Raw genomic sequence first — 14,807 nt, forward strand, 5'->3', positions numbered from 1 at the left:
TACATTATAGTCCAAAGGTTATTCATCCTGAAATAAGGATTAGTTTTTAATTATGTAGCATGAGGCTGTATATTCATGCAATGTTTAATTTTTTTGGTAAACCAATTCCATTAATCCATTCACAATGTCATGCTCTTCCAGAGGTTTCTGTAAGATTACTGGGCAATTTTCCTATCTAGAAGATATTATCACAGATGCTTGGTTTTACAGTTCTCAAAACTGTGAATTTGTGTCTACAGAGATCACAATCCCTTTGTTCCTTCGCAAATCTATGTACACAGAATCAACCCCTTAACTCTTAAGTGCTAAGTTTCAAAAAAATTGAATGAATAGAGTGCACTTTGGGAAGGGGAAGTCACATGATTAAATTGAGTCTTTCTGAGTAGTGATTTAAATCAAACCCACCCTGCTTTATGGTGGTATTGAAATGAACTGACAACTGTTGGGGCCCATTGACACATACCATATACCACTTTCATAGAATCACAGAATAGTAGAGTTGGAAGGGGCCTATAAGGTCATCAAGTCCAACCCCCTGCTCAATGCAGGAATCCAACTTAAAGCATCCCTGTCAGAAGGCTGTCCAGCTACACCTTGAAGGCCTCTAGTGTGGGAGAGCCCACCACCTCCCTAGGTAACTGATTCCATTGTCGTACTGCTCTAACAGTCAGGAAGTTTTTCCTGATATCCAGCAGATTAGGCCTAAATCCCTGCATCCAGAGACCCGGAATAATGTGCTCCTCCCTTAATGGATGGCAGTGACCGCCTCTCTAGTCATATGCTTCTTCTGCCATCCACATGCTAGCAATGGCTGACTAGCAGTTGAGCGTGTTCTGGCCACAATTAATCCATCGTGACAAGCAATTCACAAACAGATTTCTGTAATGATTTCTGTGGCACATTCCAATGCACTAAGTTCTTATTCATTCCTATCTCAAGGTAGACCAGCCCAGGAAATAGTGACTTGCCTGTGGCAAAGCAGGGATGGGGAACTGGCCATTTCAGTGTCTCTTCCTCAAAACACACTTCGTCTTTTTTCTATGTAGCTTTTGACTTTATTGATTTATTTATTTACAATATTTATATACTGCTCCCCATTCAAAAGTTCGGAGCAGTGTACAAGATAAAAATAAAGTAAAAACAGAATAAAACACCTTAACACAGATTTTTTTAAAAGAAGCAAAATACAAAGTGAACCATGGCTGGTCATTAAGGAAAGGCTTCCTGGAACAATGATGTTTTCAGGAGGTGCCGAAAGGAATACAAAGTTGGTGCCTCCAGAGGCAATTAATTAATCAATTAGGAGCAAACTAATCATGATGTTAATTGTGTGTACGCAAGTAATGTGCATGGTGTGTGTGTGTGTGTTGTCATGTAGATGGTAGCCATGCAGAAGCTTGAACAGCCTTGGGACTGTAGAGTTCAGGAAATTTCCAATGCTGCTCTGTGCCTTTCAATGAAAGCCTCCATTGGGGCGAATGGGAGGTTTCCTTGCAAGGTAAATCACAGCTTAGCGGAGGTCATTCTTGTCAGGTTCGTGGCAGGGAGAGAAAGAGTTAAATCCATCCCATGCCCGGGGGTGATGGAGCTGCTCAGGCTTTTCCACACTGCTGCTGTCTACATCACATAAAAGTGCATGCGGATTACATCCACACAATGAACATCACAACAAATTGGGCCCTAATACATGTAGACACCGGGCTATATCTACACCAAGCTATATATTCCACTATGAAAGCGGTATATAAAAGGCAGGAGCCACACTACTGCTTTATAGTGGTATTGAAGTGCACTGACAACTGTTGGAGCACACTGACAAATACCATATACCGCTTTCATACCACTTTCATATTGTTATATCCTGCTTGGTGTAGATGTGTCATGGGTCCCACCAGTTGTCAGTGCACTTCAGTACCGCTATAAAGCAGTAGTGTGGCTCCTGCCTTTTATATACCGCTTTCATACCACTTTCATAGTGGAATATCCTGCTTGGTGTAGATCATCCCACCATCTTTCTTCATCATGTAACTCAAGGTAGAGTGCATGGAGTTCCCAGGTGGTCCTCCATTCAGGCACTGACTAGACCCAGACTTGCTTAGCTTTAGTGAAGTGGCTGCATCATGTGACTCCAGGCTGCATCCAGGAATCTCACCTTCTAATCCCCATCCTCCACTGACCCAAAGCCTAACTAAGGCCACAGCTAGACCTAAGGTTTATCCTGGGATCATCCAGGGTTCGCCCCTGCCTGAGCACTGGATCCCCTGTGTGTCAACTAGATGAACAGGTTTGACCCCTGGATGATCCAGGGATAAACCTTAGGTCTAGCTTTGGCCTATGAGTAATTGAAACAAAGGGCTCATCTACACCAAGCAGGATATTCCACTATGAAAGTGGTATGAAAGCAGTATATAAAAGGCAGGAGCTACACAACTGCTTTATTGAAGTGTATTGAAGTGCACTGACAACTGTTGGGCCCATTGACACATGCCATATACCGCTTTCATAGTGCTATATCCTGCTTGGTGTAGATGTGTCATGGGCCCAAACAGTTCAGTGCACTTCAATACTGCTATAAAGCAGTCGTGTGGCTCCTGCCTTTTATATGCTGCTTTCATAACATTTTCATAGTGGAATATCCTGCCTGGTGTAGATGAGCCCAAAGTCTATAAGGACTTGGGATGAGTGAGAAATTGGTTCAGTTCATATTTCAATGTGAATTTACCAGATTTGCACTTCCCAAAAGCTACTCACGAACCGGAATGCAGATAGATGTCAAAATATGTACTTTTCTGCAGGTTGCAATGCAGTTCACACACAAGTGTGTGTGTGTGTGTATGTATGCATGAGTATATTTTTTGGGGGAAACTGCACAAAATGCATTTATATTTGAAACAGTACGTAAGAAAAGTGTGCATATTTAGGGGGAAATGAGCAAAGCCCTCTGCTTTATTTGATGGAAATACCGCTTGCAAAAATGTGCAAATTTGGAAAAGTGTGCACTTAAAATGCATGATTTTTTTTTTAAAAAAAAAAACCCTCAAGCAAAAATATGTACAAATTTTCATGTGGATATATCACACCCAAATGTGTAAACAGGAGAGAACAAATGAAGTCATGGAAAAAGGAGAACCTAAGTGCAATCAAGCTTGAACCTGATAAAGATGTACCACCACGAGGGGATCTACACAGAGTACTGAAGGCGCACGCAAGCGCCTTCAGTGTGACCCGAAAGCGCGTGTGTAGATCCTGCTGGAAGAGGCGGAGGATGAGGCGGAGGAAGAGGCGGAGGAGGAGGCGTCCTTGCCGCTGCCGCCCACCTCCCTGCTGGCCCGGAGGACGGGCTGGGGCTGGGGCTGGCCTGGGCAGGGAAGGATGAGCCTGGTCCGCGGCGGGAGGGGGTCTCGCCCCCCACCCCCGTGGCTGGGACGAGGCCGGCGGGGAGGTGGGTGGCGACGGCGGCAAGGACGCGGCCGGATTCCCCAGCCTCCTCCTCCTCCTCCTCTTCCTCCACCTCCTCCAGCAGGATCTACACACATGCTTTCGGGTCGCACTGAGGGCGCTTGCGTGCGCCTTCAGTACATTGTGCAGATCCCCTCCACATCAGCTCAGGTTCATCCCTTGTTACCTGCGGCTCATACTTTGTTGCAAGTTAGACTGTAGGTTCCTTGGGCCAAGGACCTTTTTATTTATTTTCTTCTAAAGCACCACATATATCAGTGCTATAGAAAATAATACTAAACAATGACAATAATGCTGGTAGTTATGGTGTTATCAGTGTACCACATTTCTCCCACAGGAAGAGAAACTTACTATACACACTCCCCAGGTATCAAAAGCCCCCTGTTTCAAGTTCACCCCCCCTTCCTACAGATGTCTCCGAGTACGGAATACCTCGCTTTTTAAATTAACTTCAATAGATACAAAGAAAATCTCGACGAGTACAAGTGGAAACACTGGAGACTTAAGCACCTTTTAAAGACAACAACATGGTTTCTTCACCCGCTGTTTTTCTATTTCTTTCTTTTTGTTAAAAAGGATTCTGATACACGTGTTTACGTATCAATGAATAGATAGGTGACAAAAGTGTGTGTAGATGACTTTTCTAACAAATCCATGCATTGGTACATATTATTCCTTAAAAAAAAAAAATTCTGACAGTATAATATCACAGTGTCATAACCTAGTATGTTGAAAATGGGAGTGCCGAAAAGGATGTTCATATTGTACTCTCATGCACACACTCACAGAACCTGGTTGAGCAACAACCTCATCTAACCTACACTCAGTGACACTTCAGGCATCCAGAGTCCAATGCCAGGAAGAAAATGAGGTGGGGGAGATTGATGGTGAGTTAGAACAATTGTGGCTTTCTTGCAAAGGGATTTGAATACCTGGTTGATGTGCGATCTTCTACTCACTCTCGTTCCCCAAGTTAATAGAGCTCCATGCCGAGATCAAAAACTGGCCTTTGACAACCCAGAAGGGACCTTTGCAACATTTTCGTCAGGAAAGAGGAGAGCGTCTCACCCCTCTTTATTGCAGAGGAGGAAGAGATCCCTCCCCCCTTGTCCTCTGATGTTTCAAAGAAAAACGATCTCCCTCGCTTGCTTTCAAATCTCACTGTTCTCACAGTGCAAGGAGTTTGAGAGCTGAGCAGGACTGTCATCTCCACGAGAATCTGGAACGGATTTGCACGTTATACTCCACCTACTGTATATTTAATCAGAAAAAGATGCCCTCGATATGCTAGCTGCATTCCCCCCCCTCCCCAACACACACATACCGGCCCAGTCTAACACTAAACCGTAAAAGGTGATTCCTTATGTTAAAAATTTCAGCTGAAATGGCTTATTAAAACCAGATTTGGAGGGTATTATAAAATGCTTAGAAGCCCTTTAAAATGTCAACGCGGATCCCCTAGAGAATGAGTAAAATGTCAGCCCGGCTCAAGCGCCTATTTTAAGCGGAATGAATTAGCAGTGTGCTGTTGGAGTTTGTTATCCCAAAACAATCAGTTAAGATGGGGAAACTTCAAACTTCCTTTGTACTTTCCGTATGAAAAGTAGTGGGATTGAGAGCGGCGGAGTGGTGGGGGGGAGGCGTTCACAGTGATCTGACCAATTTCTGAAGATGATTACTTAAAGGTAAGTTTAATCAGGACCACTCTTAAATCCAGGGACTGGACCAAAGTGTTTGCCTCCCAACTCATATGCCTAATCTCACAGCCGTGACCGGCTTTAAATCCTTTCCACTGGCGTATAGAAGTTTTATCGTCCCTGGAACAAATGTACACTCCTTATCTCACTTTCTTCTGACTAATCTAATCAATTCAGGCGCCCTGTTAAAACCATCCTACCTGCCATCTATAACCAGCAAGCTAGTATGTGGGCCTCCGTGAGTCGGTTCAACGGGAAATCAATAGCATTGGCTAATCTTGCTCCTAAGGGCATCTCTGCAGTGGTCGAATTTCGCAGGTCAGATTGAGCCAATCTGTACACTACGCGGAACGGAATGGGGGAATACTGGATGGCATTACTTCTGATTGTGGGAAGGATGTCCTGTATTTGAATGACTCCTCATGCAGGAAACAAAACAAAACAAATCCTCCCAGAACAACAGTAAACTAAATTCAGGGAGGCTAAGGCTATCAATGGCTGCTGGTCATGATGGTTATATGCGACCTCCAAGATCAGAGATATCTGAATACCACCTGCTGGAGAGCATGAGTGGGAAAATGCTTTGAGTTCATGTCCTGTTTGTCAGTTTTCTTTAGAGGTCTGCTTGGCCACTGTGGGAAACAGTATGGATGGACGAACCTACCTGCGTCCGAACCGTCAGATGCTCACCCCCACCCTCACCGTCCACCCTGCTACCAACTGTCTCTGCAGAGGCCACTAGTGAGGGAGGAAGTAGCAGCCAGGCACCTCTCCACCGGGCCTGGGTCCAGCTCCAGCTGAGAGCCCCCCTCCCTCCTGCTACCAACTGTCTCTGCAGAGGCCACCAGTGAGGGAGGAAGTAGCAGCCAGGCACCTCTCCACCGGGCCTGGGTCCAGCTCCAGCTGAGAGCCCCCTCCCTCCTGCTACCAACTGTCTCTGCAGAGGCCACCAGTGAGGGAGGAAGCAGCAGCTAGGCACCTCTCCATCAGGCCTGGGTCCAGCTCCAGCTGAGAGCCCCCTCCCTCCTGCTACCAACTGTCTCTGCAGAGGCCACCAGTGAGGGAGGAAGCAGCAGCCAGGCACCTCTCCATCGTGCCTGGGTCCAGCTCCAGCTGAGAGCCCCCTCCCTCCTGCTACCAACTGTCTCTGCAGAGGCCACCAGTGAGGGAGGAAGCAGCAGCCAGGCACCTCTCCATCGGGCCTGGGTCCAGCTCCAGCTGATAGCCCCCCTCCCTCCTGCTAACAACTGTCACTGCAGAGGCCACCAGTGAGGGAGGAAGCAGCAGCCAGGCACCTCTCCATCGTGCCTGGGTCCAGCTCCAGCTGAGAGCCCCCTCCCTCCTGCTGCCAACTGTCTCTGCAGAGGCCACCAGTGAGGGAGGAAGCAGCAGCCAGGCACTTCTCCATCATGCCTGGGTCCAGCTCCAGCTGAGAGCCCCTCCCTCCTGCTACCAACTGTCTCTGCAGAGGCCACCAATGAGGGAGGAAGCAGCAGCCAGGCACCTCTCCATCGTGCCTGGGTCCAGCTCCAGCTGAGAGCCCCCTCCCTCCTGCTGCCAACTGTCAACTGTAACTGCTGAACTTTGCAATTAAGATTGTAGTGCCTGAATTTGCTTTCCTTTTCCCCCTCCTCCTCCCTCCCAATCCCCTTTCCTTTTGTGTCATGTCTTTTAGATTGTAAGCCTGTGGGCAGGGACTGTCAAGAAATACTTTTGTAAGCCGCCGTGAGAGCCTTTTTTGGCTGAATGGCAGCATAAAAATGCTTAAATAAATAAATAAATAAATTCATTTGAGGCTTGGCGAGGCCCAATGAGTGCTCGGCAGTCATCTGCCCTCATTTGTGCCCTTATTCTTGCATAAATGGGGCCTTTATGGCTGCCATTTATGTAGGGTGACCATATGGAGAGGAGGACAGGGCTCCTGTATCTTTAACAGTTGCATAGAAAAGGAAATTTCAGCAGATGTCATTTGCATATATGGAGAACCTGACGAAATTCCCTCTTCATCACAACAGTTAAAGCTGCAGGAGCTATGCTAGAGTGACCAGATTTAAAAGAGGGCAGGGCACCTGCAGCTTTAAGTGTTGTGATGAAGAGGAAATTTCACCAGGTTCCCCATATATACAAATGACACCTGATGAAATTTCCTTTTCAATACAACTGTTAAAGATACAGGATCCCTGTCCTCCTTTTCATATGGTCACCCTAATTTATGCAATGGGAAAACCATGCAATTTCCCAGAGCCACGCAATTTCTCAGACCACAATACCTGATGGAACACCTCTCCCAACATGAACCTACCTGTACACTGCACTCTACATCTAAGGTCCCCTTCCGAGTGCCTACTCCGAGGGAAACTCGGAGGATGGCAATAAGGGAGAGGGCCTTTACAGTGGTGGCCCCCCAATTATGGAATGATCTCCCCGACGAGGCTCGCCTGGTGCCAACATTGTTATCTTTTCGGCGCCAGGTTAAGACCTTTGTCTTGTCCCAGGCATTTAACAGCATTTAACGACATGTACGGAGTTTGTTTGTTTTTAACGGATCCCAGAATAGCTGTTTTTATAAACATACTATTGTTTTTATGCTTTTTATGTTTTTAAACTTTGTATGTTTGTTTTTAATGTTCACTGTTTTTAACTTTTGTAAACCACCCAGAGAGCTTCGGCTTTGGGGCAGTATATAAATATGCAATAAAATAAATAAATAAATAAATTCTACACCTGACTATGGGTGGAGGTGAGGGAGTCCGTTGGACTCCCAGACTCAGTTGGATGACTGAGACATCCCTAGGAAACAATAATAATAATAATGACTAGATGGACTAGATAGCCTTTGGTCTGATCCAGTAGGGTTCTTGTATTTTTTTGTAATTTGTAGCAAGGCCTGTGTGGAACTGGATAATCTGACTTATGTGGAACTGGATGACCAGTCAAGATATCACTGCTCAAAAATAGAGGCGCTTTAGGATTTCAATTGTTAGGAATTCAGATGCACACTGATCTAGCTCTCCCGGACTAATGTGCAGACTGGGATTTTTTCATTCATTCATAATCTTATTTCATTTCCATACTGCCCAGTAGCCAAAGCTCTCTGGATGATTTACAAAAATTACAACACAATAAAAAGAGAATGTAAAACCTTTAACATATTTTTTAAAAAAACGAAACAGCTTGAAACAGCTACAAACAATTAACACTATAATACAAAGACCAGATTAAAAAACCTAACATCGAAAAGTTTAACCTGGTGCCAAAAAAGGTGACAATGTTGGTACCAGGTGGACGTCAAGGGGAAGAGCATTCCTTAATTATCCTTAGGATTTTGCACTTCTCCAAGTTTTGCGATCTGCTTCCTGAATATAAATATGTTTAGAAAAACACATAGCGATGCATACTTTGTGAAAATATAAAAATATGTCTTTAAATACAAAATGAGATGACACAGACTTATGAATGAACACATGTGAAACCTACATCCACCAGAAATAACATGATCCATCCATCCCTACACATAACCAACAGTCCTGATAGATATTGACTGCTCCTGTTTTATTTCCTTACCTAGTATTTTGCTGATGTTGGAATTGTGCATATCAGGGAAGGCCTGTAGGATCTTCCTTCGTTCGTCTTTCGCCCACACCATGAAGGCATTCATTGGGCGCTTGATGTGCGGCTCGTTGCTCCCACGCCCTCTGGATTCCCGGTAAATCCGAGATTCTGAGACCCCTGCACTTCCTGTTGGGATAAGAAGGGAGTAAAAGTAAGGAACAAAGCTACTGTCTCAGCAATTGAAACATGACTTTAAGTCAGATGCAGGACAGCTTCTCCTTGCAGCAATCAGAGAAGAATCACGACTAGAGACCCCGCAAACCCCATTTATTCTTACCGTGACCCTAAGCCTTTTAGGACTTCATTAATAGAAATATGCAATCTTGCCTAGTAAAAGTTTCTTCCCTTATCATTTGAATTCAATTGAAAGAACCCTAGCTCTCATTCTGCTAATTAACTTAAGTTCCCTATTTGGGGAAATGTCAATGCCTTTTCTATTTGCAAGCTACCTCGAAGTGTCTACCCTTTCAGACATTGCCACTGAAAGTACACTCAGCAGGAAGCCACAGCCATTCCTGGCTCCCTAGTGAGTATATGTATGCATATGATTTACATGCCATGTGTGCAAACATAAGGTTTTCTTCACCTGTTGTTTACACCTTACATTTTCAAGGGTATCTTTAAAACACCCTGGGTTGGATCCAGATTTTGTTGTGTGCAACTGGGCTGGTGGAAGCAGACTTCCCAGCCTCCTGCTCACTGCAGCAGCTTCTCCAGCCCCCTGAAAATGCTACAGAGAGGATCAGGAGAGCTGTTGAATGAGTTGAGGTGCTGTGCGGGGAGGAGGGAAAGGGGGGAAGCTCTGAAATTTAGGGCTCATCTACACCAAGCAGATATTCCACTATGAAAGTGGTATGAAAGCAGTAAATAAAATGGCTACTAGAAGGAGGGTTTACTACAAGGAGGGCCTTCTCTGCTGTGGCACCCCGGCTGTGGAACGAGCTCCCCAGAGAGGTCCGCCTGGCGCCTACACTGTACTGCTTTCGTCGCCAGCTGAAGACCTTTTTATTCTCTCAGTATTTTAACACTTAATTTTAACTTAAATTTAAATTTTACTGTTCTAACTCTGTATTTTAATCTCATATCAATTTTGCTGTGTGGTTTTATCCTGGTTGTGCTTTTTATACTGTATTTTGTATTTGTGCTTTTAACCTGTTGGTTGTTTTATTATGGTTTTAATTTTTGTGAACCGCCCAGAGAGCTTCGGCTGTGGGGCGGTATAAAAATGTAATAAATAAATAAATAAATAAATGCAGTAGCCACACTACTGCTTTTTGGTGGTATTGCAGTGCACTGACAACTGTTGGGGCCCATTGACACATACCATATACTGCTTTCATACCACTTTCATAGTGTTATGTCCTGCTTGGTGTAGCTGTGTCCTGGGCCCCAACAGTTGTCAGTGCACTTCATTACCACTATAAGGCAGTAGTGTAGATCCTGCACTGCACTTCAATACCACTATAAAGCAGTAGTGTGGCTCCTGCCTTTTATATACCCCATTCATACTGCTTTCATAGTGGAATATCCTGCTTGGTGTAGATGAGGCCTAAGGATGAGGCATCTTCCGTGAGCAGAGCCCTTCTATGACTACAGGGCAGATCCTAGAGATAACCCCCTAAGTAGACATCTAGAAAAAAAATGTAATGTGTACATCAGACCTAACAAGGAAATAAACACTTGACCACCCATCTTTCCATGCACTGACAACTCTGTAATGTAATTTTCATACCGCCCAGAGAGCTTCGGCTATTGGGCAGTATAAAAATCTAATAAATAAATAAATAAATAAATAAAGATAGAAAATAGCATAAAAGCTCCATCCAATCCAATGAAGCTCCTACAGTCCCAGTGTGCTCCTGCCCCATGGCCACTCAGCTCTGCAAGACACCAGTTCTCCATCTGATCTCAGTTATCCCAAATCCATTTCTGTTTGCTCCTTTCTTCTGCTCTTTCCAGAGTGAAAGATGCTTCTTGGCCGGGCCCGGCCTTAGCGGCGGCGTTTACAGCGGTAAGAAAATATACTCGCTTTGACACCGCAGAAGGTATAACTTCACCAGCTTTGTTTAATGGGCGTTGCCTCTCCATGTTGAAGTACCCAAGATGACAGTGCTCATTCTCCACCAGTGGTGGCTGAACAGGCACAGCTGGAAATAAGGCAAGTTTGCTTCACTACTGACCGTCAGAGTCTCCGCTCATGTTGAAATCCATCATAGCGTGGCTAAACTTCCCGTCTTCGTTCTGTTTGACTGCCAATTGTTGAGTCAGGTTCTCCAGTGTCGTTTTGTCCTGGGTGGGGAAAGAAGAGAGGGCACAAAGCAGTCTTTTTATTAACGTGCAATGAAACCGCAGAGTTCATAGGTAATTTGCAAGGTTCCCAAGGGGAAGAGGATTAGCAAATAAGAAAGAAGGCTGTGGATTTGGAAAAGCAAATTAAAGGGGGGGAAATAACACAATCATTTTTGGGGAGCTGTTATGAGAAGGAAGTATTATCACTGAACATTCACCCTTCCCATTTTAAAATACAGCTTATTAGATGATGATGAGTAAACCTCAAAAGCTCGTGAAATTCAGATTGGTTTGACACACAGGAGAGTGCCCAACTAGAATGTCTCTTGAACAGCTCTAATGGTTCTGATAAAATTCATTGTATTGAAGGGGAATTCAGTTTAGTTTCTTACTCATCAACCCACAGGGCCACTGAAGACGTTAATTTGTCTGATGTCTCAATTGGTTACTTGTGTTTGTAAAACCTGTAATACATAACAGTGCAATCTACAGACGATAAAGAGCTTGACAGGCCTATTTCTGTCATTAGTTTTTCCCTATTCTTGGCTAAGATACAAATAAGGCAATTGAGAAAATGGCTAAATGCTAAGGCTGGGCTGAAATTCTTACTCTCTCCATAGGCTGTGGACACAACCCTTTCTTTTCAGTGATTTTTCAAGGCCACCCTGAAAAACGGGTGAGGTTTTCACCACCACTCTCCATTGGTTTGATCATGCCCACTGCTCCTGAGTGCATTCCCCACCCCACCTCCGGTTTACCCACAAGAAGCAAGGATTAAGATGAGAAGCATTATTCTGACTTTAACGTGATTTCATGATGACACAATGACACTGAAGAGATTTGCCTACAGCAGCCTTCCTCAACCTGAGGTGCTCCAGATGTGTTGGACTACAACTCCCAGAATGCCCCAGCAGCTGGCTGGGGCATTCCGGGAGATGCAGTCCAACACATCTGGAGCGCCCCAGGTTGAGGAAGGCTGGCCTACAGGATTGTATTTGAAGCCAAATGAGTGTGGACAATTCCTCCTGATGTTTTATGGGTAAAAGAAAAAAAAATAAAGGAGGAAAATGCTACTAAGTAGAAGCACAATTGGCACCAGGCCCACAAACAGGTAGTGAAAAATGGCAGAAAAGGTGTGTGGTGTGTGTTTGAGATACCTTTTGCCATCTGAGTGTTCCCCTTCATTTCAGTTCCGCACTGGTAAAGACACAGGCTGGGATATAAAGAGTGGCGCAGAGCGGTAAAGCAGCAGTTTCTGCAGCTGAAACTCTCCCCACGGCCTGAGTTCGATCCCAGCGGAAGCTGGTTTCAGGCAGCCGGCTCAGGTCGACTCAGCCTTCCATCCTCCCGAGTTCGGTAAAATGAGTACCCAGCTAACTGGGGGAAAGGTAATAACGGCTGGGGAAGGCAACAGCAAACTACCCTGCTATAAGGCCTGCCAAGAAAATGTCAATGAAAGCTGGCATCCCTCCAACAGTCAGTAACGACTCAGCTCTTGCACGAGAAGTTCTTTTCTTTTTTCCTTGGCCAGCATGGAAAAACCCACTTACTAGAATAAGTTCATTTAGTGGAATATCATACGTGGCTGGTGGTCTGTGTTAGCCTTAGAGAGTCATATGCTGTGTGAGCCTGTCTTAGTCACACTCAAATGTTTCTGTATGCCCACCACATAATCCCCAAGACTGGAATAAGAACATAAGATAATAATAATAATAATAATAATAATAATAATAATAATAATAATAGTAGTAGTAGTAGTAGTAGTATGAGCCCTGTTGGATCAGGCCAAGGGTTCATCTAGTCCAGCATTCTGTTCACACAGTGGCCAGCCAGCTGTCAACAGGAAACCCACAAGTGCAATAACGCCCTCCCACCCATGTTCCCCTGCAACTAGTGTACATAGGTATACTGCATCTGATACTGGAGGAAGCATAAAGCCATCAGGACTAATAGCCATGGATAGCCTTCTCCTCCAGTAATTTGTTCAATCGCCCTTTAAAGCCATCCAAATTGGTGGCCATCACTATGTCTTGTGGTAGCAAATTTCATAGTTTAACCATATACTCTTTGAAGAAGGACTTATTTTTATTTGTCCCGAATCCCTCACCATTCAGCTTCATGGGATGAGTATTATGAGAGAGAGAGAGAGAGAGAGAGAGAGAAAAAGAGAGAGAGAGAGAGAGGTCTCCTTACCCACTTTCTCTGTACCATGCATTATTTGACACCCCTCTATTATGTCTCCCCTTACATTCCTCCCCCCACACCCACACCAACAACTACTCCTTGGCGTACATCAGAGACGGCTCTCAGAGTTCCCTTGAGTTTTGGGAATGGGATGTGTGGTGGTGGTGGGGAGTCTCAGACATCCCATTCTGTGCTCAGAGCTCTGGCAAGTGTCCCCTGCATGTTTACAAACACGGATCTCCTACGGCTCTCTCCTAGGTTTGAAAACGCTCGGCTGCGATGATTAATGTCGTGCATTTGGCTCTGAGAAGTTTGCATCCACTGTGAGGCCTTGAAGAAGGCTTGGCAGGACCTCTTCCTTCCTCCGAGCAAGATACACGTGTTCATCACAGCTGCAAAAGGCTTTCAGACCCGGGAGCGCCGCAGTTCCGCCCACAGGTAACATGGAAAGCGCAAGCGGCCCTCCCGTTTCCAGGAGTTGCACAGTTCAACTTGTCTGCCTCCCTCTGCAGAAGACCGAAGCGATAAGAGAGGGGAGGGAAACAGAGACTCTGTTTCAGTGACAAGGCGACCCCTAACCTCCCACGACTAAAACATGCAGTATAATAAAATAATTCAATTAGTCACCATCAAAAGGAAAGTTGAGATAATTCTCAGAGGCTGTCACTCCAAAACCGAGCGATGTCAAAACAGTCAGCAAAGCTTTTGTTATGTCCCTATGAGCCTTGACTTAAGTGAACCCTCAGTCAATCTTGGCGTGGAGGGAAGGGAGAGGGGTGGCGGGTGGGAGTCGGCGGCGGGGCGGGGGAGGTGAAATGCGAGTCGCAGAAAGCTTTAATTATAACGGAGCAGCCTCCAAGGCCGAGACGGCCCAGCTGTTCCACTTAACCAATCGCTGCCGCGGAAGCAAGGAGCAAAATAACACGGTTAAAGAACCCCGAAGCACACACACCACACGCGCAAGAGGAAAAGCAAGGGACACTTGTCGGAGCAAAACAGGGTATTTGAGTTTCAACGAAAGGACCCAATAATCCATAAATTAAATGACTTAAATCCGAGAGGGGGAAACTATGCAAGGATAAGTTCTACTGGGACGCCATCAGAGGTTAGAGGGGAAGAAACAGGAAAGTTTTGAGAACTAATTAAGAAATGGTATTTTGACTCAGCGATGTGTGTTTCGAGCGGAGGATCGCCGAAGCATTTCTGGGATGCTGTATTAAGTCCAGCACTATGGTTATGGACGTTAGTAAAAAAAGACGGAAGGAGTGACCCCCCCATCAAGCTACTGGAATCCAAAGGGCCATCTGTTATGTAATGCACTGCACGGACATGCGGAGATAACAGGGCCTGAACCTGGGATCTTCGGCATGCAAAGCATGTACTCAGCCACTGAGCCGTAATCCCATGAATAGTAATAATCATAATAGCCATATGGGGCAAGGAACATACAGGCTGTCCACACTAAGGATGTGCAAATCAGCAAAATGCGAGCTTGCTGAAGTTCTTCAAATTCCACCTCAAAATTTTGTTCCGACCAGAGTCTGTGGCTCAGTTCAGACAACACAT

The 14,807-nt window shown here is 45.3% G+C and overlaps 1 protein-coding gene across 7 annotated transcripts in view; it reads right to left on the minus strand.

Moving 5' to 3' along the window:
• The window catches only part of SOX5 (SRY-box transcription factor 5), a 606,763-nt gene that overhangs the window by 11,694 nt on the left and 580,262 nt on the right, over positions 1-14,807 (minus strand). For all 7 annotated transcript variants that reach the window (XM_063134784.1, XM_063134786.1, XM_063134785.1 and 4 more), the window contains 2 exons: positions 10,949-11,057; positions 8,721-8,894 (listed from right to left, as the gene is read on the minus strand). In XM_063134784.1, the coding sequence (XP_062990854.1) occupies positions 8,721-8,894; positions 10,949-11,057 (283 nt within the window). The remainder of the gene's footprint in view (positions 1-8,720; positions 8,895-10,948; positions 11,058-14,807) is intronic.

This window comes from Elgaria multicarinata, chromosome 9 (genome assembly GCF_023053635.1).
Source record: "Elgaria multicarinata webbii isolate HBS135686 ecotype San Diego chromosome 9, rElgMul1.1.pri, whole genome shotgun sequence".
Lineage (NCBI taxonomy): Eukaryota > Metazoa > Chordata > Lepidosauria > Squamata > Anguidae > Elgaria > Elgaria multicarinata.